Source organism: Falco peregrinus, chromosome 3 (genome assembly GCF_023634155.1).
Source record: "Falco peregrinus isolate bFalPer1 chromosome 3, bFalPer1.pri, whole genome shotgun sequence".
Lineage (NCBI taxonomy): Eukaryota > Metazoa > Chordata > Aves > Falconiformes > Falconidae > Falco > Falco peregrinus.
The window spans coordinates 115,581,881-115,597,043 of NC_073723.1; the positions used below are offsets into that span (position 1 = coordinate 115,581,881).

General features: G+C 62.7%; 1 protein-coding gene across 3 annotated transcripts; it reads right to left on the reverse strand.

The window, feature by feature from the left end:
* Positions 1 to 1,071: 1,071 nt before the first annotated feature.
* Positions 1,072 to 12,080, reverse strand: SESN2 (sestrin 2). Of its 3 annotated transcripts, none has more exons than XM_027788026.2 (10): positions 11,964 to 12,080; positions 6,541 to 6,606; positions 5,405 to 5,602; positions 4,833 to 5,015; positions 4,280 to 4,489; positions 3,745 to 3,895; positions 3,445 to 3,560; positions 2,950 to 3,140; positions 2,581 to 2,725; positions 1,072 to 2,494 (listed from the first exon to the last, which is right to left on the reverse strand). In XM_027788026.2, exons 1-10 carry the CDS (start codon positions 12,039 to 12,041, stop codon positions 2,408 to 2,410), a joined length of 1,425 nt encoding a protein of 474 aa, XP_027643827.1. In that variant the 5' UTR covers positions 12,042 to 12,080; the 3' UTR covers positions 1,072 to 2,407. The 3 variants fall into 3 exon arrangements, with proteins under 3 accessions (XP_027643827.1, XP_027643825.2, XP_013155333.1); XM_027788024.2 differs by lacking the exon at positions 11,964 to 12,080 and adding an exon at positions 9,771 to 10,172; XM_013299879.3 differs by lacking the exons at positions 6,541 to 6,606; positions 11,964 to 12,080 and adding an exon at positions 5,773 to 5,950.
* Between the last annotated feature and the right edge of the window lie 3,083 nt (positions 12,081 to 15,163).

Here is a 15,163-nt window from a genome sequence, read left to right on the forward strand (position 1 = left end):
GGAAAAACACGCTGGGAAATATTTGGAGGCTGTGACTCAGCGCAGGAAAACGGCTCAGCCCCGGCTGGCGCCTCGTGCAAGCCCAGGAGCACCGGCAGGGCCCCCCCGCCCCCCAGGGGGGTCTCTGGTGTCTTGTAAGCATTAAGCTAACGCTTACCCGGGGTTTGCAGCTCCCCTCTGCCAGGTGTTCGCTAAACCCTCCCGGAGTCGCCAGCTGCGCAAAGGGGACCTGGATGGGGACCGTGACCAGCAAAGTCAAGGGAGACCCACCCTCCTGCCTCAGTTTCCCCCGCGCCCCTGAGCTGCCCCAGGAGCGCAGCGCAGAGGCTCTGCCCTACAAACCCCCAGCAAACCCTCACCGTGCCGGTGGTGCCCCAGCCCCATCCAGCCCCCCATCCCCACTCCGGGGGGGCAGCACGGTGGGTCCATCCCACCCATCTGCAGGGGCTGGAGGGTCCAGACAGCCTCAGAGCCAGGATCCAGCTCCTCGGGCACAGGGATGCACCTCGCCCTGCCGGCGTGGGGCTGGAGCAAAGGGACGGGCTGTCCCCTCCTCGGGGATCTTATCGGCAGCTGCCAGGGGCTCCTGCCTGCACCCTGATAAGTGCTGAGCTCCACATCACGGGGCTGAGATGCCCCCAGTGCTGCTCCACCCCCCCAGCTCCACTATAGCCCACTCAGCTCCATCCCAGCAGCAGGACCGGAGCATCCCGTGGGACACCCACACTGGGATGAGTGTTGGCGCCCCAAATCCCAGCTCTCTGGGAGGGTGCTGCACCCAGGATGGGCTGGCAATGGTCCCTGCAAGGAGGGTGCACTGGAGCCCAGCCCACCCGCTTCAGGCAAATGGGGAGTGCATGGGCCCCCCACGTGCCCTCCTGGACAACCCAGGGCTGCTCCCAGCCACCCCCAGAGCAGTGGGACACCCCCACCCCGTACTGCACTATGCAGGATCTAGCGCTGAGCAAAGGGAAAGGGAAACTGCATCGCACGCACACTTGCTTGGCAGCGCTGTCCTGCAGAGGCGTTAGGAAAAAGAAAAAAAAGAAAAAAAAAGAAGAAGAAGAAGAAAAAAAAAAAAAAGAACAATTTTATTTTTTCAAAACAAAATCTGTAGCAAAGCCACAGTGGCATTTCCATGCCCAGTCAGGATTAAATACACCCAAAAAAATACAGAAATAACTTAATTGGAGCTACAAACCAAGAGTGGCTGAGCAGCAGGTGATGCTGCCGGACCCTGACCCCTGCTCCAGCAGAGCCAGGAGCCGGGGCCCTCCCAAACAGGCACCTCCCCGGCGACCCGCACCGCTGGGAAATGCTCGGGCACATCTGGGTAAAGCTATGGCCACCCCCCATCCCACCCCAGGATGGGCAGGCGCAGGCAGCCCCATGCCCCAGCACAGCTCCCCCCGCCTCACGCCGAAGGCTGAGGCAGCAGAGATGTGCCAGTGGCTGGAAAATGACGCAAAAAAGTGTAAAACACACGGCAGGCACTACACACCCTGCTCCTGCCCTGGGACCCAGCTTAAGAGGCACTTCACATCCCCAGTTGCAGGGGGCTTGGGCAGGCAAAGCTTAACCCCCCCCTGCAGCCCTGCCAGCCCCCATCCAAGGGCTGGGCTGGGGTCTGGCCGTGCCAGGGTCCACAGGGAGGAGCAGTGAGGGGCTGCGCACACCCCCAGCCACGGAGGGGACCCCGTGTCACAGCGGACGCTGAAGGCAGTGGAAACACCCAGGCCGGGCAGGGAGGAGCGGGGGTCTGCATGGCTGGGGAAGAGGCTGCGGCTCCACAACACGGGGGGACTCAGCTCGGAAGCGGGTGGCACGGGGGGCTGTCCGGCTGGGCAACGGGGTGGCCAGGTCCTTCCCACCACTCCTGTGGTGCCATCCTTGGGTGCGAGCTGCAGCGGGGGGGAGGGGGTGCCAGGGCAGCATCCCCGCCAGCAGCTGCCTGTCTTCCAGCATGACAAGACCCCAAGAAGCAGGGGCGAAGCCCACGATACGATACCCTCTCGTGATCTCTGGCACGAAAAGCATCCTGCACGGTGGCAGCCTTGGTGCCGGGAGGTGGCACAGAGGTGTAACACCAGCACCGCACGGTGAAAGCAGCACCCACAGCACCCCAGTCTGGCTTCTTTCAGGCTCACTCCGAGAAAGGCATGGAGCAGTCGAGCACCCCCAGCTCTCTGAGCCCCAGGACAGCAGGCCAGGCTCTTCCTGGCACCCAGGGCTTCTTGGGGGTCCCCTCTCCTGGGATGAGGGGCAAGAAAGCCCCCCCTTTCCTTTCACAGCTCCAGGCCCCTTAAGCGGGGAAGACAATATTCCAGCAAACTCTTTAGGGTATCAGCTCCCCCCTGGCCTCTCCCCCAAACCTGGGGCAGGAGGAGGAGAAGGGAGCAGAGGCCGGTCAGGTCATGTAGCGGGTGACAGCTCTCAGGGCGTAGAGCAGAGCTGCCTGCATCCGAGCCTCCAGCAAGAGCAGGTTGATGTGCACCTACACAGGGAGAGCGGGGTGGTCAGGGCATGGGGGGCTCAGCACCCCGCCGTACCCTGCCAGGAGGGGAAGGGATGGGGCAGCACCTTTTCCGAGTGCTTGAAGTGTCTCCAGAACTGTGTGTACATCCGCTTGGTGGTTTTCTCAGGGTAGCAAGCCACCGTCTTGATGTAGATCTTCAAGCTGCGCTCCAGGAGCTGGTTCACCTCTCCATAGTCGTAGTCGTCGTAGCTGGGGGAGAGAGGAGGGCACGTTACTCCAGGCAGAACCCCTGCCCATTCGCACACCCTGGGGTCTTCCTGGACCTAAGCCGAGCCCCCCAACAGCATCACTTTGCCTTAGTCTAAGCAGCAGTAACAGCCTCACCAAGACCAAGTTGCAGGCTCCCAGGCTGGACCTGCTCATGGGCTCCACCAAGGCAGAGACCAGGCTCCAGCCGTGGCTCAGGGACCTACCGGATCCCGAAGACGCAGTGGACGTAGTTCCAGATGGCCCGGCGCAGCATGGACGTGTCCACGCCACAGTGCATGGCGATGGTGTTGTACGTCAGGTTGTAGACGACTTGAAACTTCTCATCCAGGAGTTGCCCCACGTCAGGGTAGAGGCGGTTGATCAGCGAGTAGCCGTGGTCCTCCCAGGTGTAATCCTGCCGGAGAAATCCTGCTGGGATAGGGGCTTGATGGGGAAATGTGGGGTCCCTTCAAAGCCAGGGACACAAGCTGGGGTCTCCCACACACATTGACACACACACACCCCCCCCCCCAGCTATTACCATCTCGGTGCATGGCTCAGACAGCTCCAGCCTGGTTCCAGGCCCTCACCCTCTGCACCCACGCTGTCCATGGCCCCAGGAACCGCGCCGCTGTCCCCTCACCAAGACAAGCAGGACCTGCCACCCAGCACCCTGCCACCCCTTCCCCTCTTGCTGGTGTGGGACTGCCAACACCCACCTGCGCACGGAAAGTGGGGGGTGCCTGCTCGCCTCTCCGCGTGAAGTCTTTGTAGCCGAACTCGGGGTCCTCCACGAAGCAGAGGACGTTGGACTGCAGGGAGTGATCCACAATATCTACAAGGCACCACCGCAGTGGCCGTGAGTGATGTGGTGTGACCCCAGACAGAGCCAGCCCTGCAGCTGAGGGCCTAGTCCTGCTTTTCCCTGGGAAGATGCTGGCTCCTTCCCCCCTTCCCTGGGATTTCCCAGGCCCAAAGGGACCCCGTCCCCAGCCAGCTGCATCCCTGCACCTCCTCACCCGAGGGAGCGACCAGCAAACTCTCAGTCTTCTCCTGTTCGAAGCGCGTCGCCATCTCCTCCTGCGTGACACCCTCCTCCTCCAGCTGGCTTTCCTGCAGCAGCTTCATCCTCTCCATCAGCACTTCCACCTCCTGCATGGCATCTTTGCCCTGGCAAAGCAGAGGACAGAGTCAACCCTGCCCCAGGCTGCAAACGGCTGCAGAGGGGTTGCAAGCCTCCAGCAGCACAGAGCCACTCTCAGCTCTGCTGTCACTTGGAACAGCCCCAGGGCTGCTCTAAAGAGCATTTGCCTCTGGATTTGTCCTGCTCAGGTCCCATCTGCTCCCACGACTCGTCCCTGGGACCAGGAGGAAGGGGAAGCCCTGTGGAGGATGCTACCGCACAGAGGATGTTACTGCACAGCCCTAAAGCATCCGCTGTTCCCAATAAAAGGCCCTGGGGTGACTCCCAGGGGAAGCACCATAAGCAGTCCAGCACCCCACCACGCCTTCTCTTTCCACCCACACCCCCACAAGGCAAAGCTCCCCCTTTACCCCAGAGCTCCCCAGGCTGTCGTCGGAGGCTGGGCTACTGTCGCTGTGGGGTGAGGGGGGCTGGCAGCTGTGCCCCCCATCCTGGTCCTCCTCGGGGTTGATGCCGCAGCCAAAGACAAAGGAAGCGAGCGAGTGGTAGTGGGTGAGGAGCACCAGGGCCTGCACCAGCTCCGCCAGCGACCAGCTGTGCTCCCCCGTCTTCAGCAGAGCCTGCAAGGCAGAGGGGTTGGAGAGATCCCCCAGCCCCCCAGCTCGCTGTGCCGTACCCCCCACCACACCCCAGAGCTGGGGTAAGCCAAGGGCAGGGAGACAGGAGGGTGTTTGGGATGTGCCTCTCCCCATAGACCAGCCGCCGTCAGCAGGACAGTCCCCAGTCATGGGGGACATGTCTCCCCTTCCCGTCTGTTGGGAGCAACACAGACCCTGCCCTCCAGCTCAGACTCCCCCAGCTCTAAAAGGGTTCAACTTGGGAGGGTTGTGCAAGCAGGGATGCGGCCCCTGGGGTCAAGCACCCAAACCCAGCGTGTTTTGTAGTGCGGCAGCATCATCTCACCTCGATGTGCTCCTTGGTGACGAGCCAGGGCCTGTGGGCCAGCAGTTTGTTGATCTCGTTGAGGTTCCTGAGTTTTTGGGGGGCACAGTGCAGCCCCTGCAGCCACGCTGGGTTGCCCCCTGCCTGCAGGAACTCCCCCATGTGCAAACCCACCAGGTAGGAGCACTGGTGCCGGGCTGCTGCCTGTGGGGAAAGCTGGGCAGTCAGCCCCCAGCGCTGCCCAGGGGACCCCAACCCTGCTACAAGCCCTTGGAGAAGCCAAGGCAGGGAGCCACCCCCCACACACACATCACTCTTGGAGGGTTTTCCCTGGGGATAAGCCAGGGACATCTGCACAGCCCCCTGCCAATGCCAGTCCCCAGGGGCCCTGGAGCGGAGGGGTGCTGGGCTACCCCAGGTGGGCACCGCGGGACCAACCCCAAAGGGGCTTCCAAGCCTCCGGGACCACAGGTCAGAGAGGGCCCATCTGTGGGGTCCCAAACCTTCCCGCCTCCAGGCAAAAACCCAGCAGCGGTGCCAGGACCCCACGTCACCCCCAGGGACCCCACACCCCCAGGGACCCCCATCCTCACCATGATGGCGATGTAGTGGCGCTTGTGGTAGGGCAGGGGCCCGTCCATGCGCAGGAGGAGGTACTGGGTCTTCCAGAAGCTGCTGAGATACTGGGGGTGCAGCCCCATGACCATGGTGATGTTGTCCACCCTGCCCGCCGAGACGAAGGCCTCGATGAGGAGCTGGCGCAGGCTGCTCTCTGCGCCTTCCTGTGGGATCTGCCAGGATGGGGAGAGGAGGGTGGTGAAGGGCTGTGTGCCGCAGCCCCCCACTCTTCCCAACAGCCCCCCTAACCTAGAAGGGAGACCTCCCCGCCTTGCATTAAGCTCCAGTGGCCAGCAGGACTCAGGCATCCAGGAGCACCCAACCCACAGCATCAGATGCTCACCCAGTTGAAGGCACCCAGCCTCCCACCCGCCGCCCGGTACGGACAGCGCCGGCAGCCCCCACTGCCCGTCTCCCCACTCCGGGGGGGCAGGGGGTGATTGGGGGTCTCCATGCCAGAGCCCGCACAGCCCAGCTTGCTCGGCCCGTGGGTTGGGTTGTTTATTTGGGCACTGGTGTGCAGCGGGGAGGAGACGGGGCTCAGCTCCCCCCTCCCAGCCTCTCCACCCCCGCCGCGGTGACGAAACCACGGTGCTATCTCTGCCGAAGGGGGAACCATCTGGGACACCAGCAGTGGGTGCTGAGATAGGACTGAGGGTGCCCCAGCACAGGGAGCCCCCGGGGATTTCGGGGTGCAGTTTTCAGGGGGGCAGGACGGGGGCTGCCTCTGCAGCACAGGGGAAAGGCAGAAGTGTTTGGATGAGTGGGGAAACTGAGGCACAAGCGGGGCAGGGACTTGGGGTAGGAAAACACCAAGGTGAAACAACAGAACTGCTCCCCCATTCCTCCAAAACTAGTCGTCCCCCCCCCCCCCCCCCCCCACTGCCACAGGGATACCCCAGGCTGGGTGACCCATCCCCATCCCACCCCTCCTCCCCATTCACCCCCCCTCCCCAGCATCCCACCCCAGCTAGGCACTAACAGTTGGGGTCGGGGGGTGGGAATCTTTCCTTAACAGTGCCCTGGCCCCCCCACCCAGGGCAGGGAGGGGTGGAGGAGCCCCCCAGCAGGGAGGGATGCACAGACCTAAGACCACCCTCACCGCTCTTACCTCTCCCAGGGGGATGAAGGTGCTGGGCCCCTTCCCCAGCTGCTGGTGGACCTCGACCCCTCTGTCCTAGGAAAGAAAGAGCAATGGCTTTAGCCCAGCACCAGGGCAGCTGGGAGCCGCCGAGCATCCCCAGGACAAGCAGCCGGCGGCGGCGGGACGAGCGCGGTGGCACCGGAAGGGGTGACTCAGGCAGCCACCCCGCATGGGCCACGGGGCCACGCGCCCATCGCCCCCGCGCTCTTGCGTCAGGCTGGGCAGCACCTGATGAAATCAGGCAGGGGTGTTGCTCTGCACCCCGGGAGGTGTGACACGCCGGGACTATGCCAGAGCACCCGAGCTGCGGCATCGCCGGCCGGGAGAGCGGTGACACCCCCGGTGCCCGAGTCTTGGTTTACCACCTCCACGGGAAAACCAGAGCCCGGGGGGCCCACAGGACAGTGGCAGGTCCTGGGAGCTGTGGTTTGCAGTCAGCAGCAGAAATACTGTGGTGCCTGGGGTTCCCGCTAACTGCCCCCCCCCGGCACAAATTCCGATAAACATCTCCGCCAAGTTGGGTTTTTTTACCCCTCTCCCCAGATCCGTTAACACGGTTAAAACGGAAACCAGCCACCCGGTTACAGGGTGCTCTCTGCACTCCAGGCACAGGGTTCAGCTCCTTTCTGACCCCCCCATGCTGCAGCTGCCCCCCAGCTCTCCAGGGAAAAGCAGTTTCCACGCTCTATTTTCTCCAAGCAGGTATTTTTCTCCTCTCTGCTGGGGGAAGCGGGGCGGAGGGGGGCTGGCTGCACCCAACCAGGGTTCAGTGATGGGGGTGCCACAAGCGGGACCCCCAGTTCAGAGCACAAGACCAGGACCCTCCGAGTCCCCCCACTGCAGGGGTGGCTCAGTGCCCATGGGGACCCCTCAGCCAGCCCCCGAGCTGAAACACAGGGATGCAGCAGAGCCTGAATCCCCCCCCACTCCCCGTCCTTGTCCCATTTTTGCACCGCAGCATCCCACCAGCTCGCAAGTTTTCAGTGGTGCAGGGGAAATTTCTCTGCCTGCATCACAACAGCACCCACAGATGCCAACCACAGACGGGGGATGCAGCACCCAGCCCCTAGAGCTAAAATAATCCCCCCAAAACACCTACAGAGAGCACTGGTGTGCTGCTGGGAGAAGAGAGGGTGGAAAAAGGTTCAAGTGCTCCCAGCCATGGGAAGGAGGCGAGGGGGAAGGGGGGGCTGGTGCAGGGTCCCCCCAAAACCAGGAGGAACACGGTGCTTGCACAAAACCACGACCGAGACAGGGCAGCAGTAGCAGAAAGGGCATTCCGCAGATGAACGCCGGCAGCATCGCTTCCTCCAACCCACGCTGCTGATACAGGTGCCGGTGGCGGCACCCACTACGGAGGAGGTGCTCAGGCCCCAGCTCCAGGCAGGGAAGCACCAGCCTCCTCTTCCCATTCCCTGCAGAAATCCCTCAGGTCCCACTACAAGCAGGAGCCACGGTGGCACCGTGAGGCTGGGACCTGTCCCCCAGCATCGTCTGCGCTCGGTCACCTGTGCTGGGACTTTTGAATGGGAGCCCAGCACCAACCTTGCAGGCAGGATATGAGCCCGGGATGTAGATCTGCCTGCCCAGGGAGCAGGCAGGGTCTCAGCCCCCTTGGGTGCCCACAACCACACTGCTCCATCCCATGGCACACAACCCCTGTGCAAACCCAGCGGGGAGCAGTGGTGCCATGGAGACCCGGAGGGAGCAGCAGCAGTGCCCATGGTGTCGGACACAAAGCTCCCACAGCCCACCCCAGAGGGATGCCTCAGCCAGCGGAGACCTGCACCCTGCTTTGCTCCGGGTGCAGGGAGAGATGTGGCAAGGAGACACACACAGTGCAGGCAACGCCCCCCCCCCCCCACCCCCACCCCCCCCACCCCCCCCCCACCCCCGCTGCCTGCACTGCTGGGGACACAGAGCCGGGCACCCCGTCCCAGTAGCCACGGGCGAAGGCATTGCCAGCCCAGGCAAAGCCAGCAGGCAGGCCTGGCCCCCTGCCAGCCCCCAGGACCCAAAATAAAACAGCTCAGCTGCAGCCGGGAGAGCGGGATGCTGCCTGCAAACCCATCACGAGCGGGCAGCCTTGCTCCCACAGCACCCAGTTACCAGGTGAGCTGGCTGCAGGAGCTGCACTGGAGAGCCTGCAAGGCTGCTGCTCCCACAGGACCTGCAGCTCTGGCTGTCCTGGGTGGGCAAAGGCATGATCCGCATTTTATTGCGCTCCTCCCTCGCACGGCACACAGCCAGGTAGATGCTCGCCCCGTGCCATCAGCCACGCTGCACCACAGCAGCTCCCAGCACCCCGCTTCTCCCCACATCACCCCCCTCCATCCACGGCTGTGGAAGACCCCTGTGGTGGGCAGGGCACAGCCACCCAACACCCCCACCCCACAGCTGGGGGAGGTGAGGGAAACCCACAGCATCAATGCCGGGAACAGCAACATTTTCCAAAATCAAGAAGCCTTCCAAAACTGACGGCACCATGGGACATGCACCTTCCAGCCCGTTTACAACAGGGAAGCTCAAAGGGAAGCTCTGGCCCCAAACCTGCTCTGCCCCCACACTCAGCACCCGGCGTGACACTCCCAGCCTCCTGTGGCAAGGTGGCAGCGAGTGTCCCACTGCCAGGATTCACCTGTGGGAGATGGGACATGTCACAGGATGGCAGCAGCAGGAGGGCACGTCCCGCTTTGCAGCCGTGGAGCAACAGGGCAGGGAACCGCTTCTCCAGGGGTCTTTTCCACATCCCTGTGAAGGGACAAGCCCCAGGGCTGTCACCTGGCTTCACCGGGAGAGATACCCAAGAGCTGGAGCCGGGCACAGCCTAGGTGATGGCACGTGTCTTGCCTCCCTGCTGCCTCCAAATCACTGCTGAGATGGCGGGAGCAGCCTGGCACTCCCCCAAGCAAGGAAGGGGTGTGGGGTGGCACGAGGTGACCACACAGCAGCTGTCAGCACAGCCATGTCCTTCCCCAAGCGTCAGGCAGCGGGGCACGGCACACCGTGGGCTCTGGCTGGCACCAAACTGCAGCCACCCCGGCAAAGCGAGCAGTGCCCGCATCCAACGGCTCTGACCGCTGAGCGCAAGGGATGCCCCAGGGCCGAGTCACCACGGAAGCGAGATGGGGGTGAGGGCAGGAGCAGGCTCATGCCATCGCTGCGCTGGGTGCTGAGCTGGCTCTGCGCTGACTCACAGTTTGGGGAGAAAGAGCTTCTTTGGTGCTCCAAGAGGCTCCCTGGGAGAGGACAGCAACGGAGAGACGTCGGCAAGGCAAATCCACGAGACACAGGCAGCAGGACTTCCAACCCCGAAGGCAGCAAGGAGCTGGGGAGCTCAGCCCGCCCCACTGCTTTTCCATGACAGCTCAGGGTGACCTTTGAAGGTGCATTTTAATCATCCCTACGCAGAGGCTCCTTATGTTTTGCTGCATTAAGCAATCCTCACGGGCGCTGCGGTTAACCCTTGCTGCACCGTTGCTGGGTAGGGTATCACCTCCTGCTTCTGCTCATGGCGAAACTGAGGCACAGAGGTGATGCTCTGACCCATGCCACCCACGTAACCTGCTCCCAGGCTCCAGATGGCACAGGGCAGGTGGAGGATCCCAACAGAGACACCAGGGGAAGGAGTTAATCCCCCATGAGCAGGAAGATGGGTGTGCTGAGCAGCGACACCACCCCCCCACCCCCCCCCCACTGGTGCTAGTGCTTAGTCAGGTGTTGAAAAATCATTCCTGATAAGGCAAGGTTAAACAAACACCATTGCAGCCACCCAGCTGAGAGGGTTTGCCCCTCGTAACCTGTGTTCCTGCCAAAAACCAGGCAGCATGTTGTCCCTGGGCTGTACTGGGGGGCAAGAGCAGCGCCAGAGCTTGGCCCCACTGACGCACGGAGCCGATGTGTGAGTGCAACCCCCTTGGCACAAGCTGTCCCTGCAGCAGCCCCAGCCAGACCTGCTCCCGGCAAGCAAACCCGGCTGCAGCCACGCTCCAGGAAGAGAGCAACGGGATCCCCAAATCCTCATCCTGAAAACCCAAAGAGGTTCTATGGAGAAGGGCAGAGTTGCTGCTGCTGCAGAGAACAGATAGCCCTGCAGCAGTGCACACCCCACTGCCACAGCACGCAGAAACAAAACTGAGGCACTTCCATGACGGGTGCAAAGGTCCCAGCCTACAGAGTTTCAGCAGTACCTGCTAGACATCGGTGGCGAAGGTCTAAGGCATCCCAGCCACAGCTGGCCTCCCCCCAGCCTGCTCCAAAGCACTGATTTCAGGCTTCAGCTCGTGTCAGGACAAGCACCGGCACTGCTGTCTGGGGTCCTTCCCACCCACTGTCCCAGGGTTTCCAGCTTCCAGCCCATGTCAGGATCTCTGCAGCCACTCAGAGGTGGCACGGTTGTTTGGGGAGCCACCAACTCTCCACAAGCAAAGCCCCGAGCTGCAGAGCAATCCTGCTGTCCCTGGGGAAACCTGAGGGAAGGGGAATGCAGGAAGTAGAGGAAAAACTGCACCTGGTTGTTGGTTTTTTTTTTCAGAGGGAAAAATAAGTCTCACAAATAGAAGCAATCCACAACTTTTCAGGACTTTGTAGGTGGACTGAAGCTGGAGACAGGTCCGATTAGCCGGGAGGGACAGGGAGGGCCTGCAAAGCTCCATGGACACCTTAGGATTCCAATGTTGCACATTGGACTCCAAAAGCAAAAGCTCTGGGCGATGCCAGATGGTTCTCAGACCTCTGGGTTAATGGGAACATCAGAGGGATCCCATGCCCAGCCCGGGAACAGCAGCACAAGCTCTACAACTGGACACAGCCCCCAGCCTCCTGCCAGCCCCCAGCACCTGTCCCAGCAGGCATGTCCTATTGCCCCCCCCCCCGCCTCAGTTTCCCCCCAGGCCCACGCCTGCAGGCAGGGCCTTTGCCCAGCTCTCACACCCCCTGCAGCTCCTGTGGGGCTCAGGCCACCCCGAGAATTCCCTGGCCAGCCACCCCAATGTCCCCCTGCCAGGCCAGGGTCACCCCATCCCCAGGGAGCCCTGGGTGGGCTCCCAGCACCCCAGCCTGCTCCCGCTCCTCAGCACCCTTCTTGTCAGGCTCGTTGCAAAGCAGATGAACACGAGGGTCGGCCCGACGTGTCCGTGCCCCTGCCCCTGTCCTCCCGCAGCCGGCCCCGGGAGGGGGCCCCGGGCTGGGGGACGGGGACAGCGGCCCGGGAGGAGGGGGGGTCTCACAGGCGGGGGGACGGGGACAGCGGCTCCGGGAGGGGGAACACCGCCAGCCCTCGCCCCACGGGACGCCTCGGCGGCAGCACCCCGCCCGTCCCGGGGTGGGGGGGGGAGAGCGATGTCAATGGGGAGCCGCTCGGGCAGGCCCGCACCGAGCCCAGCCCTTACCTCGCCGCCCCGCCGGGCCCCGCAGCCCCGCTGCTCCTCCAGCCCCGCGGGGCGGCACGGCGAGCCAGCCACCAGCATGGCAGCGCGGGGGCGAGGCGGCTGGCACGGCCCCGGGGCGGCCCCGGGCGGGACAGGGGGCCCCGGGCGGGACAGAGGGCCCCGGGCACCCCCGGCCCCCACAGCGCTCCCGGGGCCCGCCCGCTCCCCACACAGCGGCGGCGGGAGGGCGGGACCGAGACAGCCACGCCCCTCCAGCCCGCCTCGGCCAGTGGCAACGCGGAGGCGTGACCAACGCGCGACGGCAGCCAATAGGGAGCGGCGGCGCGGGGGGTGCTGGGAGGTGTAGTTCACGATGGGTTGCTGGGACGGGGTGGGGGTGAGGCCGGCTGGGTCCGGGCCTGCAGCGGCCTGAGCTCCCCCGGGGCCTGTGAGCGGGCTGAGCCCTGCAGCAGCCTGGGCCCCCCAGCCATGGCCGGGCACCCCCAGACAGTGCTGGCTGATGGGAGCGTCATGGCAGGGTCTCACACCCCTGTGCTTGTCCCCCTCTGCTCCGAGGGTAAGGACAGGGCCCTCCGCACGGCCCTGCTGTGGCACTTGCAGGACCCTTTGACACAGGGAGTCACGGGAAACGTCCTCTGGGGCCAAAGGGAAAAGAAACTGCGTGGAAAAGGCACGTAAGGAGCCTGTGCACGTTCAGGGGCTGTGGTATTTCTCCAAAATCACTGAGCTGCCCTTGCCTTGTGCATGGAGCCTGTCCCATGGCTCTGTGTGGCCATAAGGAATCGCTGTATCCCTCCTCCTGCCGCTCCCCGTGGGTCCCCCTATGGAGCTGTTTCACTAACCCAGCGCAGCAGAGCCCCTTGAGCTACCGAGCAGCAGTTTCCCCTGCCATCCCCCTACAGCCCCGTGCCAGCTCCTGTCCATTTGAACAATAAACACCAAACCCAACAAAAGGAGAAAGAAGGGGGGGGAGGGAAATCCCACCCCACAACCACGGGCAGCCCCAGACAGCAGTGCTGATAACAATCTGGTGCTGCTTGACAGCCTGCACATGGCAAAGTCCAGCAAACAGGAGTCGCTGCACAAACAACTCGGGTTTTGCCTGGCAACAGCCTCCTCCGGCTCCGGTCCTGAGCTCCTGCCAATGCAGCAACATGTCAGCGCGCCTGGGCAGCGCCGGTGGCACAGCCATCCCCACACACCACAGCGTTCTCACAGCCACACTGGCCTCTGCGGGGAGAGAGGACACAGCAAGTTTCAAATGCTCCCCAGGTCGGCTGCTCCTTGTCCTTGTCCCCTTCCAGGCGCTTCACAGCCTGCAGACACCCTGTGCTATTTTAAGGGTGTTTTGCAAGCCCGGCTCTGCCCTGAGGGCGTGGGGTCTGGGCGGCTCTGGCCACCCTGAGGTGTCTGCTTCTTGTATCATTTGAAAGGAACAATTTGGGGGTTTAATTGCATCTCCTCCGAGGTCCAGGTGGTGCCTGCTCTGTGGGGAACCCCGCCCCACGCTCTCCTTGGGGCCAGAGATGCTGTTTCAGCCCCTGTCCCCCTCATCCCGCTCCTTTGGCCCTGTGACACCCCGCAGAAAGCCCAGAGCTGCCTTACACGGGCCAAGATGCTGCCTGGTCCCCAGCCAGCACTGGGGCTGCAGCTACCTGAGGCCACGAGCTCTGTGTATGCTCTGGCTGAACACATCAGCCTGAACACGTCTCTTGTTTTGCAGCAGGGAAGGCAACATGGTGTAGGCAAAGCAGAGGTGGGGCTACCTCTGTTCTCCCCTTCCTGCCCCCAGAAAGTGCTGGACACAAGTGGGACACGTTGAGGTGGACCTGGGGACCCCAGAGCTGTGGGTGTGCATCAGGCAGTGGTCCAGCTGGAGAGACAGGCTGGAGGTGCTGCCAAATATTTCATATAAAAATATCCCATCAGAAGACGCCGAGGGCTATGCCAGAAGGACATTTGCCCCGGAGCTGGCAGGGCTGGCCAGCACGGTGGCCCTGGTGTGCAGAGCAGGGGCAGGAGGGGCCAAGCACAGCCAGGTGGTTGCAGAGCCGGGCAGTGCACTCACTTGGCAAGACGGAGCAGCACACAATCCCCCATCTGCTCCACAGCCCGGGGTCAGCCCACCCCGGCCGAGGAAAGGCAGCCGGCACGTTACCTGCAGCCTCAGCACTTTTCCTGGCCTGTTTGCAATGCTCCTGCCCACGTAGCAGCCGGCTCAGGCTGTCAGCAGCATCTCCCCTCATTGACAGCAGCCTGGCAGAAGATGACCTGACACCTCCAAGCTGCCAAAGGCTTGTCCCCTCCCATGCTGTGTGCCAGAAACGGGTGATACCAGGCAATGCCAAAGCAGCTTTGGCATCTCAAATCCTTTCATCCCACAAGCCTCATCCAAGAGCACCTGAGGTCTCACCTTTTGTCCCCATTTTTGCTCAGTAGTGCTCATTCCTCCAGGAAATACAGCTGCAGGAGGGTTCCTCCCTGCTGGCTAATTCACAGGGGTTTACCGGGGCACGCAGCAGCGTTGCAGCTAGGCTCATTGCAATAGTCCCCAGAAAAAGGGTGGCAAAGGAAAGGCAAAATCTCCTTGAGAGAGGAACCCAGGAGCTGAACCCAAACACCCTGTTCCCAGAAACACCAATCATAGGAAACATGTAACGCTCAGTAATTATTTAGGGATCGACAGTGCCCTAGTTATCAAGATGCTGACTGTACAAGTCTGTTGCTTGAGTTTAACAGTGTGCTGCAAGGCGGCTGAACAGGAAGGCAGGGCCAATTGCTTAAGATAAGTCCCCTTAGAGCAAACAGCAAGGTCGGCTGGGTCCAACTGTTGGCTTTTGGTACTTCACCAGCCTGGTGGTTTTGGCCAGCCCAGACTCGAGGACAAAGGGGAAGCAGCAGAGACCAGGCAGGGACTCTCTGCAGGGAGCCCCTGGGGCACCTGGAGCAGATAAGACATGCACCACTAAGTGTTTCCTTTCCTTACGTGCTCCGCTCCTGTCTGAAGATCTGGGAGCTGGATTGACACCACGGCTGGCCACCCCACACCTCCCCTCTAACAGCCTCTGGTGGGAAAACCCACGGGCACCTGGCCTGGTGTGGAAGAAGGAAGCCCAGACCACCTGTGGGGTGGAGAAGGGAATTCCTCCGTAGCTGCATCGTTTGGAACCACAGAGGGAAGGTAACCCCCAAGGTGGTCC